This window comes from Trichogramma pretiosum, unplaced genomic scaffold (genome assembly GCF_000599845.2).
Source record: "Trichogramma pretiosum strain Unisexual culture from Peru unplaced genomic scaffold, Tpre_2.0 scaffold3, whole genome shotgun sequence".
Classification (NCBI taxonomy): Eukaryota; Metazoa; Arthropoda; class Insecta; order Hymenoptera; family Trichogrammatidae; genus Trichogramma; species Trichogramma pretiosum.
Genome location: NW_019641698.1, coordinates 4,727,998 through 4,742,058, shown reverse-complemented (window position 1 = coordinate 4,742,058; position 14,061 = coordinate 4,727,998). Strand labels below are relative to the sequence as shown.

General features: G+C 36.3%; 4 protein-coding genes across 4 annotated transcripts; 3 read left to right on the top strand and 1 right to left on the bottom strand.

Moving 5' to 3' along the window:
* The first annotated feature begins 303 nt into the window (after positions 1-303).
* On the top strand, positions 304-9,285 carry LOC106650960 (myotubularin-related protein 13). Its single transcript, XM_014369265.2, has 21 exons — positions 304-1,148; positions 1,299-1,384; positions 1,458-1,745; positions 1,817-2,036; positions 2,118-2,359; positions 2,431-2,914; positions 2,982-3,186; positions 3,375-3,789; positions 4,100-4,533; positions 4,611-4,848; positions 4,935-5,130; positions 5,207-5,516; positions 5,583-5,779; positions 5,859-6,828; positions 6,908-7,407; positions 7,477-7,970; positions 8,066-8,214; positions 8,287-8,516; positions 8,600-8,806; positions 8,881-8,963; positions 9,030-9,285. Exons 1-21 carry the CDS (start codon positions 1,034-1,036, stop codon positions 9,120-9,122), a joined length of 6,156 nt encoding a protein of 2,051 aa, XP_014224751.1. The 5' UTR covers positions 304-1,033; the 3' UTR covers positions 9,123-9,285.
* A 593-nt stretch (positions 9,286-9,878) lies between these two features.
* LOC106650880 (prefoldin subunit 2) lies at positions 9,879-10,670 on the bottom strand. Its single transcript, XM_014369130.2, has one exon. It carries the CDS (start codon positions 10,556-10,558, stop codon positions 10,127-10,129), a length of 432 nt encoding a protein of 143 aa, XP_014224616.1. The 5' UTR covers positions 10,559-10,670; the 3' UTR covers positions 9,879-10,126.
* A 430-nt stretch (positions 10,671-11,100) lies between these two features.
* Positions 11,101-12,110, top strand: LOC111694401 (40S ribosomal protein S27-like). Its single transcript, XM_023462484.1, has 2 exons — positions 11,101-11,208; positions 11,798-12,110. The coding sequence occupies exon 2, from the start codon at positions 11,799-11,801 to the stop codon at positions 12,054-12,056; it is 258 nt and encodes an 85-aa protein (XP_023318252.1). The 5' UTR covers positions 11,101-11,208; position 11,798; the 3' UTR covers positions 12,057-12,110.
* A 689-nt stretch (positions 12,111-12,799) lies between these two features.
* LOC106650955 (40S ribosomal protein S27-like) lies at positions 12,800-13,871 on the top strand. Its single transcript, XM_023462357.1, has 2 exons — positions 12,800-12,943; positions 13,576-13,871. Exon 2 carries the CDS (start codon positions 13,577-13,579, stop codon positions 13,832-13,834), a length of 258 nt encoding a protein of 85 aa, XP_023318125.1. The 5' UTR covers positions 12,800-12,943; position 13,576; the 3' UTR covers positions 13,835-13,871.
* Positions 13,872-14,061: the final 190 nt, after the last annotated feature.

The window sequence follows — 14,061 nt, the reverse complement described above, 5'->3', positions numbered from 1 at the left end:
TTCGCAGCACACATGACTGACACTGCGGTTTCCTCCTAGATTATACGTATTCATGCCATATATGTCGATACGTTATACACATTTTTGCAGACGTACATGATTCGAACACATTTTATAAGTCGATCGTCTATAATGTATCGTCCCTAGCGTCATGCAAATATTCGCGCTTCTGCCTCTCTCTCTCTCTCTCTCTCTCTCATTCGCGTAGAAAATAAAGATGACGAGAGATAAGGTTATGGAAGCTGCTCGCTTGCGCCTGCTGCTAGTTGATACTGCTGCTGCTGCTGCTGCTGCTGCTGCTGCTGCTGCTGCTGCTGCTGCTACTGAGTGCTTTGTATTCGGGGTGTGGCTATAAAAGCGCATACAAACACTTGTAAATAAAATTCAACTTGCGGAATTCAAGCTCATTACCGAGAAGACTGACTATATAATTCACTCTATGATCTCTCCGTTTTTTCTTTCTCTCTCTCTCTCTCTCGCTCTCTCGATCTCTCTCTTCCTCCTCCCTCCTATCTCTCTCTCTCTCTTCATCGCGGATACATGCACGGTCTGACTTTGGCACGGTGTGTTTTTTTTTTTATCAGTGCTGCGTGATTAATCGTTCGACTCTCGCCAGTCGAATGCTTTGTTGTACACATCAATCTGTGATTTCGAGCTCGCGCAGCTCCGTGTAAATGCGGAGAAAAACGCGCTGTGCGCTTGGCAGAAGACGTTTTTGACGTTCCTTACATTACAGCAAGTGCCATGAATTTGTAAACTGCTCTTCTCTCCTCCCCTCTGTGCCTGCCTGCCTGCCTACCTGCCTGGCCTGTGCCTGTGCCCGTGCCGAGAGTATTACAACAATTTTAATATATACGGCACATATACACGCATTCGCGATATACGCTTGTTTGTAGCAAATGTATAGTACTTATCGTACGTACATCCAATTATTACACATAGGCCGCGAGACGTCCATATCTATGTATATGAGAAACTCTGTGTACACCAGTGCGGCAGTCCATGATACCCAGGGGTGAGAGCCCTATGTGGGATGTTGAGCGCGGGCACAGCTGCCTCTCAGACCCATCACAACAACACCGAGTACACGGAGATGTCTCGCCTGGCAGATTACTTCGTCATCGTGGGTTATCATCATGAGAAAGAAAGTCAGTATTTTTATTCATCCAACACCCCTATGTCTGCTTTGACATTTGCCTTTGTTTGTTTACTTTACTTTTTTTTGTAACTTCTATTTTTGTTGTTGCCTGCTGCGCTCGAATTTATTTTTCAATGCATCTGATTACTGAATTTTGCAGGGAGTGGTACCAGCAGTGGATTGATTCTGCAAAGATTTCCTGAAAAAGATTGGCCTGACACTCCTTTTATCGAAGGGATAGAATGGGTACGTTTGATTGTGAACAATAAATTCTGATTTGTTTTGATTACGATTATTACATTTTAATATTTTTGTTCAGTTTTGTCAACCACAAGGATGGGCTCTGTCCACCGAAAGGCAAGAGCCAAGGTTCTTTGTGTCCATATTAACAGACATAGATGCAAATCGTCATTATTGTGCTTGCATGTGTTTCAATGAAACCGTATCCATAACACCTAGCAAGCCAGTAGACGATGAAGAAGATCCTGTCGATGGAGATAGTCAGACTTTGGTCAAAGCTTTGCCAGCCATAGCTCATCATAGCATTATGTATGCGCCAAAATGTTTGGTTTTAGTATCCAGACTTGACTACATTGAAACTTTTCGTGTAAGTTAACAGTTAATTATATTTACAATTATTGTGTACTCAAAATATTAATTGTTTGTTTCATATTTTAGAATTGTCTAGGTATCATTTATACAGTTTATGTAGAGAATCTAGGAATTCCTTTAGAAACTTTAGTAGGTAATATTTTGGGATGTATACAAGTTCCACCTGCTGGTGGACCTCAAGTACGCTTCAGTATTGGTGCAGGTGATCGTCAAGCTCTGCAGCCACCAATTAGTCCTTCTCTTCCCATAACGCATACTAGTGTTAATTTGTTATTCCAACAATTGGGTAATAAAGAATTTTGTTAAATATTGATTCTGTAAACAATTTAAAATTATGCATTAACTAATTTTTTGTGCTTTCTTGTAGGTATAAGAAATGTGTTAGTATTATTTTGCGCTGTCATGACAGAGCACAAACTTCTTTTTCATTCAGCAAGTTACTCGAGATTAACAGAAGGTTGCAGAGCGCTCACAGCACTTATGTACCCATTTCGATATACTCATGTGTACATTCCACTATTGCCAGCTGCACTAGTAGAAATTTTAAGCACACCGACTCCTTTCATTATGGGAGTTCATAGCTCTCTAAAATCTGAAGTAGCAGAACTGGTAAGATTTCTGGATATCTGGAGTAAAAATATTGAACTAAACAAAATCAACTAATTCATTAATATTTATAGATGGACGTAATCGTAGCTGATCTAGATGGTGGTTCAATAATTGTGCCAGATGGTGTGTCGCTGTCCCTTCTTCCAGAACCATTGCTATCTCAAACTCAAGATGCACTGTCCTTAGTGCTTCAACCCGAGCTAGCATGCGCTGACTATGCCTTTCCGCCTCTAGCTACGAGAGCACCGCATCCACCAATGCTTGACAAGGAATTGCGCGCAGTTTTCATGAGGACATTCGCTCAATTACTTCAGGGATATCGTAGTTGTCTCACTCTCATACGGATTCATCCAAAACCAGTCATAACTTTTCACAAAGCAGCTTTCCTGGGCGAGCGCAATTTAACAAAATGTGATTTCACGACTCGTGTCTTAGACTGCATGTTTTATACGTCATTTATTGCTGAACGTGGACCCCCGTGGCGGCCTTGCGACGTATGGGACGAATTGTACAGTAATTTGAGTGATCAATTGAAACAAGAATCTCAGGATTCAAGTATGTATAGCTGCAAACAGTAGAATTAAACGGTGCTAGTATCTCATGCATTGATTTTTTTTTACAGGATTAATTTTAACGCATATCCAAGAACTGGCACAACAATTATATACAAATGAATATCCGAATCCTCAACCTTATGTACAAAAAATATTGAAGCCCCCAGAAGGAGCTTTTGCACGGATTCATCAACCTTTATTTCCTCAAATCAATACAGAAACGGTACAAGCCATCATTGACGAAGGCTTGGCTAAAAGTAATCTTAAAGTCAGGTAAACCATTGACACGTTTCTCCTTTTATATCACGATCATTTTTAGTCCATTATATGCATTTGAAAATTGTTATTTTCATATAATTATTATCACGATCCTCACCATCATCATCATCATCATCACCACCACCATCACCATCATCATAAAAATTGGCTACAAAACTCATCAATAGACTGTCGTCGCTTAGGCCAATTCAACCTCGCATCGTACCGACAGGACCACACATATCTCTGGTACACGATACCCGACATCTGGTCAGTAATTCAGCCCGCAGGCTCGAAGTTCTTCGCAGCTGCATTAACTGCATATTCGAGAACAAAATCGCAGACGCTCGCAAAACATTTCCAGCTGTTTTGCGAGCTCTTAAGAGCAAAGCCGCGCGACTCGCTCTGTGCATGGAGCTTTCGCAGCACGTCGTTGGAAACAAGGCAATGCTAGAACATCAGCAGTTCGATCTAGTCGTCAGATTGATGAATTGTGCCTTGCAAGGAGACTCGTCCATGGACGAACACGGTGTGGCCGCCGCCCTGCTGCCATTGGCTGCTGCATTCTGTCGAAAATTGTGCACTGGCGTCATCCAGTTCGCTTATACCTGCATCCAGGTCAGTTCAATCAGTTACTAATAGTTTTATTATTCAACTTTGAAATCCAGACGTGGTTGCCTATATTTTTTAGTCATCACTGTTAGTCATATAATTCAGATCGGTCATTCGCTTATCTATATTGTGTTGTTTTATTATAATAATATAATAAAACAATAGCGTAACATTTTCATTCAAATGGGTATTCATCATACATGATGAATAATTCAAATTAATCATTAATTTATCGAGATAATTTTATTCTATTGTAAAGCGATTATTTATCTTGAGTTGAAACGTTGTCTCACTTTTTCTATGTATATTTGTGCAGGAACACGCCGTGTGGCAAAATCAACTTTTTTGGGAAGACGCATTCTATCAAGACGTGCAGAAAGACATAAAACGTCTTTATCTCCCTGGCGAAAACCATCGCTACAACGACGGCAGTAGCAATAGCTTATTATCACCAACGAGTCCACGCGACACTCGCGATCTTTTCATGCGCGATCGTGCCTCGTTTTATCGTGGCCAAGAAGCATCTGCCTTGGAAATAGCCGCCGAACAAATGCGAATAGCGTCTGGTATAAATGCCGAAAAACAGAAAGAACTGATATCAAGCGAAGAAAGCACTCTGTACAGTCAAGCAATTCACTACGCCAATAGGATGGTCAATCTGCTTGTACCTCTGGACATTGGAGCCAAGACGCATCGGCAAGACCACATTGTGAACGAAGATGAGCGTGCCAGCAATAGCATCACTAATAGGTAATTTTCCTCGTCTTAATCATTTACGCTGTTCCCTTACTACACGAGCTTTTGAAAACTAAATTATTTTGGTAAAGCGTTGCAAGCGATAGCGGAGATGCAGAATCCGGCTTCGAAGAAACTGACCCCGGAGAATTGGGTAGCGCAGTTATACGGCGAGTGTCACGTTTCGTCGACCGGGTTTGTACCGAAGGTGGCGTAAGTGCTGAACACGTCAGGTGCCTGCACCAAATGGTTCCTGGCCTCGTACATATGCACATCGAAACCCTTGAAGCGGTCCATCGGGAGAGCAAACGCTTGCCACCAATACAAAAAGTAAGGCAGATCTTATATTTTTATAAACATTTTTATGACAAATTTTTATGACAAAAGTAACTGAAAAATATTTTTCTTTTAATCAGCCGAAAATATTGACTCCAAATATGCTACCTGGGGAAGAAGTCATAATGGAGGGTTTGAGAGTTTATCTTTTACCCGACGGTCGTGAAGACAGTTCATCTGGCGTGCTCAAAACACCACCATTCCTACCTGCAGAGGGTGCAATATTCCTTACTAATTATCGTATCGTCTTCAAGGGCATACCTTGCGATCCTTTTGGTAAATTAAAATACTTTATCAGAATTTGAATTTTTAGATTTTTTCTGATTTATGATATGAACGCATGTATTAATAGCTTGCGAGCAAATGGTTGTTCGAGCGTTTCCGGTGACCTCTCTGACAAAAGAGAAAAAGGTACCCGTGCAACATCTAGCTCACATCGATCAGTGCCATCACGAGGGACTTCAGTTACGCTCCTGCACCTTTCAATTGATAAAACTAGCTTTTGACGAAGAAGTCACGCCGGAGAACATCGAAACTCTACGCAAGCTCGTTCACAAAGCTCGCAATCCACCACATATATTCCATCATTTTGCTTTCAGTGGACAAGTTCTGGTTGCACCTACAAATCATAATAAGGGAAAAGAAAAACACGCAACGTTAAAGTAAGTCCATTTTATTTTACTTGAGAGATTGTCATCGTTAAATTGCTCATTTTTTTTCTTCTTCAGGGGTTTTGCTAAAAAAACACTATTGAAAACAGCTCGAAAAGCTGGTTTCAAACCGAAACAATCTTCGAAACGACAGAAGTATGTACTGCCGAACATGAATCTCACCACAAATAACAAATACATGACGTCACCTGGTCGCATGAGTTTACCAATTACAGAAAACAGCAACGATCTTAGTCATGACGATGATCTAAGCAGTAAGATAAAAATAAATTACCTCCTATTGTTTCACCTCAAGCGTTTTACCATTCTTTTAATATTTTTTTCAAATTGCAGTTGATGAATTTGAAGTGCCAGGGATCGTTGTGTCTCCTGTAACTGATGCCAAAACCTTGGAACGTCTTTCCGAGCGCTCCTACGTGCGAGATTGGTACAGATTAGGTTTATGTCCGAGTAGTCCACACAACAATCGTCGCAATGAACCATTTAGATTGTCATCAGTCAATTGTGCCTATATGATGTGCCGAAGCTATCCAGCTCTATTCATAGTTCCTAATGCCGTAACCGATGAAAGCATACGCAGGTTTAGCCGGCTATACCGGCACAATCGTATTCCGATTGTAACCTGGAGGCATCCGCGAACCAAGGCTTTGTTGATTCGCGGTGCAGGATACCATGGCAAGGGTGTGATGGGTATGCTAAAAACACATCCGAGTGGAGCTAGCAACCTAAAAGCTAACTCTTCGGAAACAACCTCGTCATTGGAGCTAGAAAAATATTTAGGAGCATTCGTGGCCTCCACTCCGGTATCGGTACTCAGGCAAGGTTCGGCCTGGGGAATGTCAGATAGCTCCTTGAGCATAGATTCATTGTTGTTAGCAGCCGAAGATCGAAATGCCACACCGGAGCAGTCGCGGCGCAATCCATTCAACAAAGCCATGAATACTCTCACTTCATCCGGTGGCAAGGGACCAAAAAGTTTTGGTCGCTGGGGCTCTCTGAAAGATAAGCGACAGAGCTCACAAGCTTCGCTAACGACAGTCAATCATCAACGAGGGACTGTGAGACACTCTGCTGACTCGGATAGTGGCACTGAGTGCGTTCACACTTTTCAACGAGCCGCTCTGTATATACTTGGCGAGAAAGCACACATGAAAGGTGTTATTAAAGCAGAATCTGCTCCCAAGACTGATTTTATACCAGTTGAATTTTACGACGTTCGACATACGAAAGCTGCGTTTAAAAAGTTGGTGAGAGCTTGTGTCCCGAGCTCGCCTAACATTGAACCAGACACTAGTTTTTATAAGTAAGAAATTACATTCGATTTTCATCTTAAAGATAAAACAATATTTTTAAACATCATAATGTATTAAAATTATTTTCAGATTGATTGAAAGCTCAGAATGGTTGCAACAATTGCAAAGTCTTATGCAATTATCAGGAGCTGTCATTGACTTGATGGATTTACAAGGATCATCAGTAGCAGTATGTTTGGAAGACGGTTGGGATACAACAGCCACTGTTTGTTCAATAGCTCAAGTCTGCTTGGATCCGCATTATCGTACAATCGAAGGTTTTCGAACACTCATTGAAAAGGAATGGCTGGGATTTGGCCATCGTTTCGGACATCGTAGCAATTTGGCGGCCAACTCGCAAACGACCAATTTCACACCGACTTTTCTACAATTCCTCGATATCATACATCAAATACAGCGACAGTTTCCTTTGGCTTTTGAATTCAATGATTATTACTTGAAATTTTTAGCTTATCATTCAGTATCGTGTAGATTCAGAACGTTCTTGTTGGATTGTGAATTTGATAGAGTCGAGTGCGGAATCACTGCAGTCGAAGATAAAAGAGGTTCACTTACTAGTCACCACAAAGGTAAGAACTATTGAAAACTTTTTTTGCTTTCCTAAAACAAATTATAAACATTATTTGTGTATCATGAAGGCGTAGATACTGGTAGTGATGACGAGACAGTTTACCCGGGCGGTAGAATGGCTGGAGCATCCCAAGGTTCCAATCTTGGACAAAGCATATTTGATTATATTGAGAAACAACACGCTCGTTCGCCCTTATTTTTCAACTTTTTGTACTCGCCTAATGGTGAAAATCCTATACTTCGACCGGTCTCGCATCTGCCGAGCCTTGATATATGGAATTATTATTTGGAAGAAGAGCTTGCTCATGGTCCTGCATACGATCTAGAAATACTTCAACAAGATTCACAACAAGAAGAAGAGGCTGAAGCAGCCGATGGTATCGTTAAAAGTAATCGCAAAGCTGTCACTATGGGCTACAACGGAGTTAACAATATGGTACCCGATCAGTTCACTCATCTACTGGAAGAAATTCACAAACTAGAAACTGAGCTTGGTCATTTACCTCAAAAATGGAAAGTTTTGTGGGATAAACTAGAACTGCCCAATACAGATTCATTAACGGTTGGTTAATTTTTACAATATACGTTTTTTGTTGCAAAAAAATCATTTAAATTAAATATAATCATTAATAGTATTTTAATAAATTACCTTTGCAGAGACACGCTTCCTTCAGTACAGCTCTTGTCAGACATCATGGACGATTAATTCATAAACGTTCAACTTTAGAACTGCTTTTGCGAGGTAAACTTGCCGGCGGTTCTGCTACAGGGCCCGAGAGTTCTTCTACTTACGTTCATCCCCACAGGTATAATTATAATTATTTGCTTTATTTAAATTTTTATTGCATCATTTTTTTATTGTTTTGTTTTTATCGTAGGTTTGAAAAGCTTGATACAGCAACACCTCAACATTGCGACGCATGTTCCGGAATTTTATGGGGACCAGTGAAAGCCGGTTTAAGATGTGTTGACTGTGGTCATGTGTGCCATGAAAAATGCGCCGATTCCGTATCAAAAAATTGCACAAAATATAAGGCTGTTGGTTCAGAAAATTTACAAAATCACACTTTGACGCGTAGTGGCGGTGATACTGGTAGCGTTAATTCAAGTAAGTATTCTCAATCTATTATTTGAAATGTTCAATTTTTAATAATACTTGATGCTATTTCAATTATTATATTTGTATTGTAGGTGTAACAACACTACAGACATCGTCACAACAATACTACGAACAATTTTCTAGTAATGTAGCTGAAAATCGTACTCACGAAGGCTTTTTGTATAAACGCGGAGCTTTACTCAAGGGTTGGAAGCAGAGATGGTTTGTTCTTGATTCAATCAAACATCAATTGAGATATTACGATGCTGTTGAAGATTCAAATTGCAAAGGATATATAGGTAATTATTATAATTCATGCAGAGTTGATAATGTATCATGAGCCAAATGTGGATATATTATTATCTATTTATAGATCTTGCTGAAGTTCAATCAGTGACTCCCGCAGCGCCTGTACAAGCTCCGGGAAAAAGGACTGATGACAAATCATTTTTCGACGTGAGTATAATAAAATTTATTATAACATCCGAAATCAATACTGAAAATATAATGATTATTTTACAGCTACGCACAAATCGTCGAACTTACAACTTTTGTGCTGGTGACGCTGCATCAGCTCAAGAGTGGATCGAGAAAATTCAGGCGTGCTTGCAGTAGTGCCTCAATTTTGATCTGACTTTTTATGCTATTGAGAAAATTCGCCAACTGACTGATAGGATTAACGGTCCCACTTTTGTGAAATACTTTTGTATAGCGCACATATATATACTATAAATTATCATAAATGTGAAAAAAGATCAGTAAAAGTAGTTTTTAATTAGTAATGGTTTTTTTTATTTATTTTATGAAGTTTACTACGAAAAAATAATTTATAACATGAAAGTTATAATTATTATGCAAAGAAAATAATATAACTGCTTTATACTATGTGAAAGTTGATGTATAATGCATGAAATAATTTATATTATTGTCAATGTGGAATTAAGTGATTCAAGGCACACTTAATTAAATTTTTATGATAAAAATTGTTTGAAACTTTGACAATTGATTACATAATTTATGGAAGTGTTACATCGTTTTTCTCTTTAATTATATATTATGTAAATGTGTACTATCAAATATAATACAACTCTGCTAGATTTAATTTATCGTCATGCAAATTTAGTTAATGGACAAATATAAAGCTCTGTGTAATTCATTGATATAGGTATATATAATTGTTATAATAGAATAATTTGTATAATTGATTTGCTAAAAAATAAGCTATGATTATCTTTGTACAATTGTTGAAGTATACAGGGAGTGATGGAGATTATGAATTATATATGTTCTTATGTTACATACACTAGCCAAAAAATGAATATGTTTTGAATAATATGTAATGATAATTGTGACAAAAATTTAATAACAAAATTTTCAGTGAATTATCTGTAATTTAATTTTTCCACTTTTTTACAGAAATATAACAATTCGTAAAAAAATGAAGATATTAACTTGCATTAATATTTGTGCAAATCCTATTTATACATGAAATAGTACAAAATTTCATTTTGCAAATGATATCGTTGAACACAAACACAAATTAGGACACAAAGTACTTCATTTTGATAACTTAACAGCCAAAACTATAACTTTTCTTGACTTTAAATCAAAGCACTGTTTTATGAAATTGTGCTGAGTGCACTTTTCTTTGTAGATTCTGGTTCATCGCTCTGTTGATTTGATTTCACATCCTCGTTACCATGTACACGAATGGAGTGCTTCTTTTTAAATTCATTAATTTCTGTTCCTTTGTCAGATAGCTGTTTGTTCAAAGTTTCAATGAGTTTTGTCAACTGCTCCTTGTTATTTGCCAAACTGGGCAAAACTTCTTTGACAGTGCGTTCACATAAAACACCTCCGACCATTCTGTAACATCTTCTGTCTCCATCAACTTTGTTCAAAGTGTCTATCACGACTTTGTGCTCATTGAGTTCAGATTCCATTTCTGATAATTTACCAGCTAATACGCGCTGCTCGTTCCTCAAAGTCTGAAATATGGCGTAAATTTCTTCGTTCGACGGCTTGTCATTTTTGACTTTGGTTGCTGCCATTTTTATTGAAAATAAATGAAAATACTTTAACTGAAACTCGCGAAATCACAGATCAGCGATGAACGATCTTATCCTAATATGAGCATGAATATGATACACAAACATAACCCCATAGAAGAACCTAGTAGTGGCCTCTATCGCACTGCCAACAAACTAAAAATTCCAAAAATAAAACATCACCTTATGAATCATAATGGGGAATCTGATCTCATTTTTAAATCGTGATAAAATGAGCAATTTAAAGTAATTTTCTTTGCCAATTACATTTCAATTTTTACTAATTACAATAAATTATAATATTCTTGACGTATAAGAATCATCGACCCACACCTAATTTAAAAAAATATATAATTCATTTAAATCTTTAAATAATTTTTTTCTATTGGAAAAATAAATAATTTTTTCTATAGATTTAATATTTTTGGTCTTATAGTTCAGTAAAAAAATAATTAAAATTAAAAAGTATTCACTCTTCATTGACTCATTCAAAATATTTCAAACTACATCTGCGCCCCGCTGTTTTTGAGAGAAACTTACTGAGTTGCCGCGACGAAAGCGCTTCTTTCTTTTCTCTTACGATTTATGTTGCACATAGCACGTGGAAGTCGTACTTTTTGTTTAAAAAAAAGCTTTTAAACTAAAAATAACAAGTAAGTATTATCAAAATTATCACCTATAAGTGCTAACGTTTAAGTTTATATAAATGCATTACCAATTCATGTTTTTATCAATTGTAAATTGCGTCTGCAAAATCTCGACCGGGTGTTTCTAACCATAGTGTAAGATATTTCTCACATTTTTCAGTGCTGGTATGATAATTTAATTTTCAAAAGTTTCGTTCTAATTAATTCACTCAATTATTAATAAATAATCATCATTTCGGGGCTTCACATTCTATTTATGCCTGATATTGATTACAAAATTTATTATATATATATAACCTAAAATGATATAGAATCTGTCAATTGTACTGCTTTTATAGATATGAGTTTTACTTATTGATAATAATTCTTTAACAACAATATAATGTGTTTAGAGTCAAACAATAATATTCAAAACAATAACATGAAGTTTTATCATTAGACATAGCTGTCAAAAAAGTTCTAATATATTCTCATAATTATTTCAATTAACTAATTAACTTATATGTTGATAAAAATTGATCAAAACTTGAAGGCAGCTTAGACAAGTTGATGATTTAATAGTAATTTATATTAATATGCCTCTTTATTATTTCAGAATGCCATTGGCCGTCGATTACCTACACCCTGCTCCAGCTGAGGAGAAGAGGAAGCACAAGCTTAAACGTTTGGTGCAAAAACCAAACAGTTACTTCATGGATGTGAAGTGTCCCGGTTGCTACGCAATAAAAACCATCTTCAGCCATGCTCAAAGACCCGTTGAGTGCGACGGATGCCGCACTATTTTGTGCACACCCACTGGTGGAAAAGCACGTTTAACTGAAGGATGCTCCTTCAGAAGGAAAATCCAGTGCTAATTTTAAATTAATTTTTTATTATTTTAGGAAAATAAAAAATTAATTAAACTCAAATCTCTACTTTTTTATTATTTATATACCCCATTCTTGAATAAATTATTCAATTACTTTTATTACTAACTTGATTTTATCCATGCAACATGCTTTTTCAGATTTTATAAGGAATGGAATTTGATAATGCCAATAAAGCTGTTGCCAATAATATACAGCTTTGTATGTAATGAACAGTTTTTGGGTTTTGTAAATTTTTTATTGTCAGAATTTTTAATTACATACTAGATGAACACAATTTACTTTTTTGATGAAACTATCTACATCAAGCAGCTATTAATGAGATAATGAAACTAAAGAAAAAATAAATAAAAATGGATGAACAATCGTGAACTCATAAAAACCTTTTTGTATGTGTATGAGAATAAATACAAATTAAAACATCCCACAAATATTAGATTAATTGAAAAATGTTAATTTACTTAAGATGAATAATTCAAAAAACTACATTCAAGTTTTAATATTTCATATCTAGTAGTTTTTAATATATAAAAACCATTCATTGAGTTATACAATTCTAAGCATATATTGGAACGAGATAACAAGTTTTCTCTGTACTCTTAGAAATCTTACAAAAAATTTACTTTAGAAAATAAGGGTTTCTATATTCACGAAATATTAGTGAATTCGTAATGATCGAATAACGCAGATGGAAATTATTCTCCAAATGACCGCTTGGGGGCTTTTCAAAATTCCGATCTCCGCCACTCGGCGCTGTGCGCCCCAGGTAATCAACATTGCATTCTGCTATGTCTTCCTTTCAAGTGTAGATCTTCGTATCGCACGTGGCTTCACTACCTTTTGATAATAAAAGACATTAAAACAAAAAAATTAAAGTAAGTTCTATGAATATATAATGTGTAACACTTAATGCTCACAAGTATACAAAATTTGATAACAGTTAATTATTACAATCTATGCTAAAAAGTTTTATAAAACATCACCAACATAACCATTGATGCCGCAATATGCATTTTTCGCAATAATTTCAAGTGTTTAAAGTACATGAATTAATGAATCACTTGTGAATGTGCCGCTCTAGTTCATTACATCAATTTCACGGATATCTTAGTTTTTATTCAAAAATTTAGTTTACTTTTATCTTTCATTGAGACATTTTGTATAACCTCAGTTTTTCTGGAAGCATATCAATCTTGGCATTTTTTAAATGTTATATGCATGTAGATTAATTGGCCATTCTAAGATTATAGCTTTGAATAAATTATTCAATCTTTTATTGATATCCCAACTAGATAATATATTACCATTAAAGTGTAAACAAAACAAAATTACAATAATAGTATTTACCAGTATACTCTTAATTTACATATTCTTATTAGAAATAATCAAATGTCAAATTCTTTATTTTGACAGAGAATTGATAGATTATCAAGAACACAATTGAATTATGATGTTGATGAGATTATTATATAAAATATCTAATTTTGTGCAATTGTATTTATTTCAGAATGCCATTGGCCGTCGATTACCTACACCCCGCTCCAGCTGAGGAGAAGAGGAAGCACAAGCTTAAACGTTTGGTGCAAAAACCAAACAGTTACTTCATGGATGTGAAGTGTCCCGGTTGCTATGCGATCAAGACGATCTTCAGTCACGCTCAAAGGCCCGTAGAGTGCGACGGATGCCGCACTATTTTGTGCACACCCACTGGTGGAAAAGCACGTTTGACTGAAGGATGCTCCTTCAGAAGAAAAATCCAATGTTAAGTTATTTTTTTAGAATAAACACAAATTTTTAACACAATATCTCCTGTTTTTATATGATTTTTACTATCCACTAGCCAATGTTTTTACTCAAAACCCATGAATTACATTAATCACTGAGCTTATTTATAATTATTAACATCTAAAATTATAAGTCATGTAACTCATTAGATATTTTTAGAATAAAAAGTCTTTCTATAAATAATTCATTCATTTGCAATTATATTTTT